Here is an 11,453-nt window from a genome sequence, read left to right on the forward strand (position 1 = left end):
AAAAACCGCCTCATCCCTTCATCCCCCACTGGAGGCAGCGATAAAATGCCGCAAAACCCCATTCAGCCACTCTGGCTCCGATAACACTGTGCCACTCTCATCCCTCACCCTTCCAATCTCGCTCACCATCGTCTGCTTCCTCACCTGATGCGTAAACATCCTACTCGCTTTCTCCCCATACTCATAAATCACCCCCCTGGCTCTACGCAATTGTCCCACCGCCTATTCGGTGGACACCAGCCCAAATTCCTTTTGAAGCCTCTGTCTCTCCTTTAGTAACGCCTTCTCAGGAGTCACCGAATATCTCCGATCCACCATCAGAGTATCCCCACCACCCTCAACCTCTCAGCCCGCTCCACTCTCTCCCTGTGTGCCCAAATCGATATAAATTCCCCCCTTACCACCGCTTTCGGCACCTCCCACAGTATGGAGGCAGATACCTCCCTGTGTTATTCAGCTCCACATAATTTCAGATGGCCACCCTCACCCACCCACAGACCCCCTTGTCTGCCAGTAACCCCACATATAACCTCCATTACGGCCACTGAGCCTCCCCTGCATCACCCGCAAATCCATACAGTGCGGCATGTGAGCAGAGACCACGATCGCCGAATACTCCAATCCAACTACCCCCACATGCATATGCCTTGTCTAAAATAGAGAAATCAATCCCAGAGTACACCTGCAACACGTGCAAGAAGTACGAAAATTCTTTCGCACTCAGCCTGTCAAAACACCTCCCCCGCCAACAACTACTTCCCCATAGCCAAAACTGTCAGAGACCTAGGGCACAACCGGTCCAATCTAGGATCCAGATCCACATTAAAATCTCCCCCCTTTAATCAGCCGGTATGTGTCCAGGTCTGGAATATTCCCAAGAACCCAACTCAAGAAATCCACATCGCTAAATTTGGGGCATATACATTCACTAGCACCACAGGCATCCCCCTCTAGCTTCCCGCTAACCATCACTAACCTACCCAGGATTGGTTACAATGATGTTGACCTCAAAGGCCACCCTCAGTTAGCCAACTTATTAGCTTTTCTCTGTTGGGTGCAGGAAGAGCAGGACTGTATGTCCTAGACCCCTCCCATAACACTAGATTTTCAATTGCTTGAGAGGGCAAGAACTGAAGCAGGTGCACTTTGAAATCACTCCTGGATGGCATGTCAGTGTCCTGACGCCTCTGGGATATGCCGGACTTTTCAAAGTGAGGGCCAGGGGTGGATGTCAGGAATCCGCTTGTCTCAAATTTACAGCCTGTTCAGCCCCTTGAAGAACTTGTTAGCGGGCCGGGGAGTGTGAGGAGGTGATTTTAAATTCGTAAATTGCCAGACCTGAACAGTCAATGTGGGAACTGAGTTCAGTGTGTGCAGAAGTTAAAGGTTTTTTTTTACACATGTTGAAAAATATTAGGTGCCTGGGAACCTTTTTGGTATCGGCTGCTGTACCTTTCAGTTGTCTATTTGTTCATTTATGTATACAGTAATGTTGCTAGCCCTCCGAGGTACTGTGTCCTCTTGTTTGTGAAGGCTGCTGTCTGCCTTTACACTTTGCGGGCAGCTCCCACCTCTGGTAATACTGGGTCCCGCTAGTTGGCTCTGAGCTCACTGCCAGCCCAAGTAGGGCATTTACAATTGAAGATTGAGACTCATGAACAATGCAGATGTGGTGCATGGTTGGGATCTGGCAATTATCTGGATGTCGGGTTCTTGACCCAGAATTGAAATCAAGCCCCAAGTCCATGTGTGTACCTGAGTGTTGATGGGCAGTTAAAGGCCACCTAAATTTCCAAAGGCTAATGCTGCTCCCCGCTTATTCCATGCGGGAAGTTGTCTGGTGGCATGTAAATGACACTCGGTGGTTCAAATCATCATATATTCTGCAATGCACGTCGGACCCTAACAGCAATCAACCCAGCAAGCTGCTGACAGGTAGAATCATCCATCATGATCAGCCATTATCATGATAAATGGCGGAGCAGGTTCGATGGGCCAAAAGGCTGCCACCTTCTTCTATGTATCTATGTACCTTTGCCAATCGTGCGACGATTTCATTTGCAGGTCTCAAAACTTTTAAAAAACATGTGTATCTATTCTGGAGTGAAGGATATTCTGACAATATTGAGAAATTCTAATAGGAAGAAATAGAAGTTAGAATAGAACATTCAGCCTCTTGAGCCCGCTACACCATTCAATAAGATCATGGCTGGTCCAATTGTGACCTTAATTCCATTTTCCTGCCTACCTTCCATCACCCTTGATTCCCCAGTCAATTAAAAATCTCTCAAACTTAGTCTCGAATTTATTCAATCACCCGGCCTCTACTGCCAAACACTAATGACCCTATGAAAGAAGAAATTCCTCCTCATCTGCATCTTAAATGGCAAACCCCTTAATATGAAACTGTGTCCCCTGGTTCTAGATTCTTCCATGAGAGGAAACACCCTCACAATGTCTGCCTTGTTAAGCCCCCTCAGAATCATTTTTAAAAAATATTTTTATTCTCCTCCTTTTTCACATTTTCTCCCAAATTGACACCCAACATAAACAATAATCAGTAACGAATGTAATCCCCATATCTGTAACAACGATCCCATCCTCCCACCAAATCCCAAACATTGGCCCGTATGGTAACATAAACAAATGACAAAAAGGAATCAGGAATCACCCATAGTCACCATTAACACATACAGTCCCCCTCCCACAACCACAACCCTCCCAGCCCCCAACCCCCATAATGTTCGATGGGATCCAATTCTCGAAAGTGCATAATGAATAACGCCCATGAATTGTACAATCCCTCCAACCTTCCCCTCAGTCCAAATTTGACCTTTTCAAGAGTTAAGAATTGCAGCAGGTCCCCCCGCCACACCAGGGCACAGGGTGGAGAGGTTGATCTTCACCCTAACAGGATCCGCCTTCAGGCGACCAATGAGATGAAGGCTACAACATCTGCCTCCGCGCCCATTTCCAACGCTGGTCCGACACCCTGAATATGGCCTCCCGAGGGCCCAGGTCCAGTTTCACGTGCACCACTTTAGAGATTACCCTAAACACCTCCTTCCAGTAATCCACCAGCTTTGGACAGGACCAAATCTTATGAACGTGGTTTGCGGGGCGGCCCCCCCACCCCGCAACGTTCATACACATCTTCTACCCCCTCAAAGAGCTGGCCATCCTCGCCCTTGTAAGATGTGCTCTATGCACCACCTTCAGCTGTATCACGAGGTGGAGGCATTTACCCTCCGGAGCACCTCACACCAGAACCCCTCCTCCATACCCTATCCCAACTCTTCCTCAAAAGTTGCCTTGATCCCATCCAGCGGTGTCTTCTCCTCTTCCAAAATAGCCCCGTAAACCGCTGATACTACCCCCTTCTCCAGTTTCCCTGTCGCCAGCACCTCCTCCAGCAATGTGGTAGCCAGCTCTACTGGGAAGCTCTGTATCTCCTTTCTGGCAAAGTCTCGAACCTGCAGGTAGCTCCCTCAGAATCTTGTATGTTTTAATCACTTCTCAAGACCAACCTGCTCAGCTTTTCGTCATAAGACAAACCCTTTCTCACAGTAATCAGCCCAGTGGTCTTTTCTGAAATGTTTACAATGTGAGTATGTCTGTCCTTAAGTAAGATGATCAAAACTGTACACAGTACTCTAAATGTGATATCACCAATGCCTTGAATGGTTGTAAGCAAGATGCCACTATTTTTATTCTCCATTCCCCTTGTAATAAAGGGCAAAATTACATTTGCCTTCCGAATTACTTGCTGTACCTACATGCTGAAATTTTGTGATTCATGTGCAAGGACACCCAGATCCTCCTGTACTGCATCATGGGTGGCAATGTGGCACTGTGGTTAGCACTGCTGCCTCACAGTGCTAGGGACTGTGGGGAGTTTGCACTTCCTCCCCATTTCTGCGTGGGTTTCCTCTGGAAGAAAGTTTCCTCACGGTCAAAAGATGCGCAGGTTAGGTGGATTGGCCATGTTAAATTGCCCCTTAGTGTCTAGGGATGTATAGGTTAGGTTAAGGGGTTATAGGAATTGGGCAGGGAAGTGGGCTTCAGTGGAGTATTTTTTCAGAGGCTCGGTGCAGACTTGATGGGCCAAGTGGCCTCCTTCTGCACTGTAGGGATTCTATGATCATTTTATATTCTCTATCTATTTGAATAATATTTTGCTTATCCATTCTTCCTGCCAGAGTGAACAATCGCACATTTTCCAAATTATACTCCATCTGCAAAGTTTTTGCCAAGTATCTTAACTGATGCATATTCCTTTGCAAAATCTTTGTATTCTCTTTACAACTTACTTTCCTACCTACCTTCTTATCGTCAATAAATGTGGCGACAGTATAGTCGGTCTCTCCATCCAAGTCATAGATTATAAATAGTTGAGGCCTCAGCACTGACCCCATGGCACTCCATGAGTTAAAGTTTGTCACCCTGAAAATGACCCATTTATCCAAACACCTGTTAGCCAGTCCTCTATCCATGCTAATATATCACCCCTAGCTGTGAAGATGGTGTAAAATACTTGTTCAAAGCCTCTGCCATTATCCAATTTTTCATTACTATTTCCCAGTCTCACCCTCTAAGGGACCAGCTACTCCTTTCCTCTTTATCTACTTGTAAAAGCTTTCACAGTGTGTTACTATGTTTTTTGTTAGTTTTCACTCATACTCCAATTTCTCCCTCTTTATTAATTTTAGTTATATTTTACTGGTTTCTAAAAGGTTCCCAATCTTAATAAAAATAATAATTGCTTATTGTCACAAGTAGGCTTCAATGAAATTACTGTGCAAGCCCCTAGTCGCCACATTCCGGCGCCTGTTCGGGAGGCCAGTACGGGAATTGAACCCGCGCTGCTGGCCTTGTTCTGCATTACAAGCCAGCTGTTTAGCCTACTGTGCTAAACCAGTCCCTCAAATCTTCTGCACAACCATCAATCTTTGCAGCATTGCACATCTTTTCTTTCAGTTTGACTCCACTGTTAACCTCCATAGTTAGCTTCGGGTGGTGCATCCTTCTAGTAGTCGTTCTTCCCCAGTGGATTATATCTATCTTGTGAGTTGTGAAATATCTCCTTAAATATCTGTCACTGCTCCGCAACTATCTTCCCTATAAACCTCTGTAGCCAGTCCACCTCAGACTTCTTTGTTTTCGCACCCTTGCAATTGCCTTGTTTTAAATTTAAGACACTAGCCAAGGACCCATATTTCTCACTCTTGAGCTGAATGTGAAGTTCTATCATGTTATGATCATCCTTGACGAGACAAACATTTAACAACGAGGTCTTTAACTAATCCTGTCTCATTATACATTACCAGGTTCAGAATAGCCTGGTGCCTTGCAAATTCCAAAATGTATTGTTCGGAGAATACTTTGTCCTGTATAATTCACTGATACGTCTCTGCATAACCATGTTATTGACATTAGCTTGTGGAAGAGCCACTTGCAACAACTTGTTTATGAATGCCATAGGTCTGTTTTTCAGAGTTGTCAGCGCTTTTTAAACAGTGGAGCAGCTTTTGCTGGTTTTCTAGGGTGGTACACATAAATATGTTTATGGTTTCAAACTTGCAGAAAGCTCTATGATAATTTCTCCACCTACGAATAAATTCAGGGTTTGATAAAATGCCAACTGTTCTTTGCTGGAGGACAATTAAAGGTGACATAAGCAATCTTAAAAAGCTGGTGGGGCCCAATGAGATATCCCAGCAGCCGGTTGTTATGCTGTTGGATTTTTAAATTATTTCCTCAGGCAAACTGTTTCCCAATTGCCGCCTTCCTGTATTTGAACAAAGAAGTCTGTCTCTGAATTCAAATTCCAGTTAAGCAATCTACTCCTTGCTCCCAGTGTTGAAGGTGTGGCAGAGGCAAATTCGGTAAATATTTGTGCAAGAAACATTGACTGGAAACTGGAAATCGGCCACCTCATTTTGTGAGTAAAATCCTGAGAACTTTCGAACAGCTAACACACAATTCCACCCAAACGCATAATACAACTCACATTAAGCGATTATTAAATGTTAATTAATAATACAAATTATGAAATAAAAACTGATGCAATGTGAAAACTTACCATTGCAATAAAAAATAAAAGCAATTTGCCACTGCACTGGTATTTGGATGTCCTCATGATATCTCAGTACCTGTAACATGGGCACAAATGAAATAATAAAAAATCTTCTACCATCCCTCATCAGGATCATTTAAAACAATTTCTGCACACTCTACGCCAAAACTACATAAAACATGCACAATTTATTGCCTAGCACTAGTTGAGAATAATATTGGAGAAGGTTTCCATTTCCAGTTGATGGGATGGATCTCTTAATAGATTGAGCCTGATTTTAATTCTCATGGAATAAATGGAAAGGAAATGAAACAGGCTCTGAAGCGGGTATGTAATTATCCTGCCAGATTACCAGCCAGGTGCAAAAGATGAATATCTACCCTATTATTATTATTGAACTACTGATTGTGCTATGTTATATACAATTTCAATATTACTCCACACATATACAAAGCTGCTGAGGTGAACAAAGACAAAATGAAGGGACTTGAGGGGGATGACCAAAGTTTTAGGAGAGGGTTGAGATGCTTTTAAAGATGGATATAAAGATACAACAAACTTAGAATATTTAGGAAGAGTGGACGATCCTGAATAATAATAATAGAAATCTTTATTATTGTCACAAGTAGGTTTACATTAACACTGCAATGAAGTTACTGTGAAAAGCACCTCGTCGCCACATTCCAGTGCCTGTTCGGGTGCACTGAGGGAGAATTCAGAATGTCCAATTCACCTAACAAGCACGTCTTTCGGGACTTGTGGGAGAAAACCGGAGCACCTGGAGGAAACCCACACAGATACGGGGAGAACGTGCAACTCCGCACAGACAGTGACCCAAGCCAGGAATTGAACCTGGGACCCTGGTGCTGTGAAGCAACAGTGCTAACCACTGTGCTACGTGCCACCCAATGAATATGCAATGGGAATGAAGGCTCTTCCACTGAATGAAGAGGTGTGGAGTGAACTTAGACACAGGACTGAAGACATTGTAGGGATACCGCCGAATAATGTCATATAGTTTATAACTAAGGATAAATACTTGTGTTCAGTAGACCAGAAATATGGAACCAATGAGTCAGTGATGCAGGCGAATTATAAGCAGAAAGGGCATGAGCAGAAGGTGAACAGAGTCAAGGCCCAGGAATTTGGGTGTGCCCATTTTTGAGCGCACATGGGGTACAGGGAATATTCCTGATACCTGAATGATGAGGCCTGAGACACCACAGATGTTTGATCCACAGGCCTGTAGAAAGGTATCGATGCAGCGGCAGTCGGCAGAGTTAGTCAATAACGGGCTATGATTAATGGACTTCAGATGTGTGGGTCTGAGGGTTGGGGCTGAGATTACATCAGACTGGCAGTCAGGCCCACAATCAAAATGGACTGGGGACAAGGGTCTGAGAATCGCAGGAGAAGATTGACAGAGGATGCTGTAGGTCTGTGATTGGACGAGGTTCCACATTTAGCTAAATCTTTGATGATTGACAGGAAATGCGAATGGATGGATTCCCCAGCCAGTGATGCTGGCTTCAACCACTGGCTGCTTCAAGGTAAACCAATCCTGGAGAGGAGGCCTCAAGTAGGAATTAGATCCTTATTCGATGTGCAAATGACTCAAAGCCTGCTTTCGGAGTGGATCAACGCCTTTTTTTTGTCCTTTTCCAATTTCCAGCAGAAATGTATGTACATTTCCTTCTCGCCATATCGGGGTGAGTTCGCTCCTGAGAAACAGTTGTGTGGCTGAATTTATAGACCAATGTTCCTCCAATTTTTACATCATCCTCAACTCAACAATTTAATTCACGTTTCATCTACTATGATTAGTTTTACATCATCCTCAACTCAACAATTTAATTCACATTTCATCTACTATGATTAGTTTAGTAACAAATGCAGTAAGTTAAAACACAAATATACTATACTTGATATTAAAATCAAGAATAGTAAATCACTGGCATTGTGTTACAAGTCAGTTACCCTGTCTGACTACCACTATTTGTGAACTGCCTGACCTTCCGTTTGATGTATTTTGATATTGCTAAAGAATCTGCCTTGTAACTCCCAGCTATTTCATCACACAATGAAAGCAGACAGTTGCAATAAATTTTTGTGGTAGGGACTCTTCAACATTACGTAAAATATTCTCACACAACAGGCAGAGCACAGTCTGGAATGCCACATGTCAACAGAATCAACTGGCATAGGTACTTTACAAAATCGTCTTTTGGTTGTTTCAAGGAGGCCGGATTTAATTACAATAACAGATTTCCATTTACACAGGACATTAACCAAGCAAATTGCTCAATGCTTTCACTCTTCAATCAATTGGGTGTACATAAACATGGTGGCAGTGGGATATGGGGTAAGGGGCTGGCTTAGCACACTGGGCTAAATAGCTGGCTTTTAAAGCAGACCAAGGCAGGCCAGCAGCACGGTTCAATTCCTGTACCAGCCTCTCCAAACAGGTGCCGGAATGTGGCGACTAGGGGCTTTTCACAGTGACTTCATTGAAGCCTACTTGTGACAATAAGCGATTTTCATTTCATGGACAAAGAGGTTTATGGAAATCTGAACGTAGCCTTACAGTCTAGCTCAAAGCATGACAAACTGAGTACCTATTTTGTCAAGAGCAGATCTGGGGAACTGGACAAAGCACAATGGGTGGAATTCTCCCCCAAGTCGCCAAAAGCAGATTCGATGGCGGGCATGGTGGGAGAATATGGCGAGAGACCCAGGTTTCAGGCTGAGTGAATTTGCAGTGGGACCTTCCTAGGTCCATAATTAATGAGGTCAGGGCCAGAACAATTAGCGTGTCTTCTTGTCGACCTCCATAGCCGGAAACACTCCATGTTCCCGTTCGCATCCCTGCCGTATTTAGTCTCAAAGTGGGAGAACTCCACCCAACCTGTTTATGTATCTTCTTTTATTTTTTTCTTTTAATTTCCAAAATTAATCTTTCCATCTCTTTAGACTTCTGCCGTGTACCATTTTCCAGATAAGAATGACAGTTTGGAGTCACTGCTCCCAGGTCTCAGTGAATACTGCTTCTTATAGGCGGCACGATGGCACAGTGGTTAGCACTGCTGACTCACAGCTCCAGGGTCCCAGGTTCGATTCCCGGCTGGGTCACTGTCTGTGTGGAGTCTGCACGTTCTCCCCGTGTCTGCATGGGTTTCCTCCGGATGCTCTGGTTTCCTTCCACAGTCCAAAGATGTGCAGGTTAGGGTGGATTGGCCATGATAAATTACCCTTCGTGTCCAAAGGTTAGGTGGAGTTACCAGGTTACGGGGATAGGGTAGAGGTGTGGACTTAAGTAGTGTGTTCTTTCGAGAGCCGGTGTAGACTTAATGGGCCAAATGGCTTCCTTCTGCACTGTAAATTCTATGATCTTATGATTCTATGAAATCACAATGAGATGTGTGTGTGGACTGCCTCAGTGTGTGGATTTCTTTGGGGATGCCGAGGTTTGAAGTCCCGCATTTAAACCAGCCTGCTTTTCTATCTATTTAAAAATTAACTAATGAAATAGCTAACACGTGGCATTGAAGCACACAGTTTCATTAATGAGTTGGGGAAGAATAATCTGAGTTTCTTCAAAACAGAAATCTTATTTACATTCTAATTTTGCTGATCCTTTCCTGTCTATGCACCAAAATCAAGAATTCATCGACAATGACAGCTTTGCATTCAATTCATAAATAAATAAATAACTAATTAATAAATTGTGTCACCTCCACCTTTTATGCTACTCTTTAGTTCCCATTCAGAAAAGCTATCATACATCGGTACACAATTGATTACATTTTACACAGTTTCTAAAACAATCAATCAACAAAGTCAGGTTCCCAACAAATTATTTAACATTTAAAACCTGGCCATTTTGAGAAACAATTCAAAACAGTGACAGCATTAGAACTGAAATCATGTTAATGAATCTGTTGCACGGAAATTACTCTGTACGATATTGTCCTAACACAGTGCACCTTTGTGTTCAATGTTTGTGCAAGTCCTTCTGTCTGCTATTTTATGGGAGATAGTAACCTGCTTATTTTTGCACCATAATTGAACATTGAATAATTTGCAGGCTATTTGTTTCTAAGACATTAAAAAAACCAGAAACTATTTTCAATATATTATTGCACCTCATGATTAGATTATAAAGAGTGCTACTTGCTTTAAGAGCGCCATTTAATGATGATACATTCATACATAAATGAATATTATGGGAGTCCATGCAGAAACACAGCAAGCTTTTCTGAACCTGTCAGACCTGATTGTAACAGGTTATATTAATTGGGTGGGTCTCACTAACAATCTGAGACAGTCACCATTTTTACGTTACACAAGAGCTGTTTAACAATTCTTTTCTTCCCAAAAATTCCCTCTCTGTTGGCAATCAAATCAATGAAACCTAGTCCGAAACTGAACAAAAACACAAAATCGGTCACAAGACTGCATGGAACTAATTTTCTTCGAGAAAAGATCTCTGAAGATATCACCGAGACAAATTAATGAAATTACTTTCTACAGTGTGTGCTACCAACATTGTTAGATAAAATGATTTTTAAAAAGTACTGTTTTCGCCAAAACAGGAACAAATATTATTTTAAGCATCGTAAATTGTAGTATAAAAGCATGCCACCAGCTGTCAACTGTAGAACATTAAGTAAGATCGACGCCCTTTGGTAAACACTTCACCCTGATACAGGGCTGTGTTTCAGAAACAGCCCCGACAAGTTCAAACACTACTTCACAGAAAATCTTACCTTTTCATATCTCACACAACACCAGCTGCAATATTTAAAGAAAAGTTTAAGTTACCTGTCAATCAAAGTTGTTGGCTTTTCCTTTACCCCTTATGGTTCAGGGACTGAAAGTAACAAAACGAGAACCTGATACCAAGTAGACTTTTGACAAACTTTAACCGTCACTTTATTGCAGCTAATGATTTACTCAATCCATAACTCATAAAATACAATTGACGTGGTTTAACAAGCGAGATGGAAAGATCCGTGTTTTCGTCATATACAAAGGTGCAGCAACAGTCAAACTACAATTTTGCCAAACCCCACAGTACAAATATCAAGCAATGTTAAGACACGCCCCTTTGCTGCTACCATGCCCCTTTCGAATTTCCATACTACTTAACTATTCAAAGTTTTACAAACACAATTTGCACTTTTTCTTCGAAATGTATGGCCATCATCCTAACTCCTTTTTATTTGTGGGTTGGTGTATTGAAATGAATAGAAAACTGGTTGGCAGACAAGAAACAAAGAGTAGGAACAAAGAGGTTTTTTTCCAAATGGCAGGCAGTGACGAGTGGGGTTCCGCAGGGATCGGTGCTGGGACCCCAGCTATTCACAATATATATAAA

General features: G+C 42.8%; 1 protein-coding gene across 1 annotated transcript in view; it reads right to left on the reverse strand.

Annotated features, from left to right (window-relative positions):
* cdh17 (cadherin 17, LI cadherin (liver-intestine)) overlaps nt 1–11,137 on the reverse strand; it is a 170,470-nt gene extending 159,333 nt beyond the window's left edge. The window contains exons 1-2 of the mRNA XM_072468031.1: nt 10,898–11,137; nt 6,083–6,152 (exon numbers count right to left, since the gene is read on the reverse strand). Of these exons, the coding sequence (XP_072324132.1) occupies nt 6,083–6,139 (57 nt within the window). The 5' untranslated portion in view covers nt 6,140–6,152; nt 10,898–11,137. The remainder of the gene's footprint in view (nt 1–6,082; nt 6,153–10,897) is intronic.
* Between the last annotated feature and the right edge of the window lie 316 nt (nt 11,138–11,453).

This window comes from Scyliorhinus torazame, chromosome 11, assembly GCF_047496885.1.
Source record: "Scyliorhinus torazame isolate Kashiwa2021f chromosome 11, sScyTor2.1, whole genome shotgun sequence".
Lineage (NCBI taxonomy): Eukaryota > Metazoa > Chordata > Chondrichthyes > Carcharhiniformes > Scyliorhinidae > Scyliorhinus > Scyliorhinus torazame.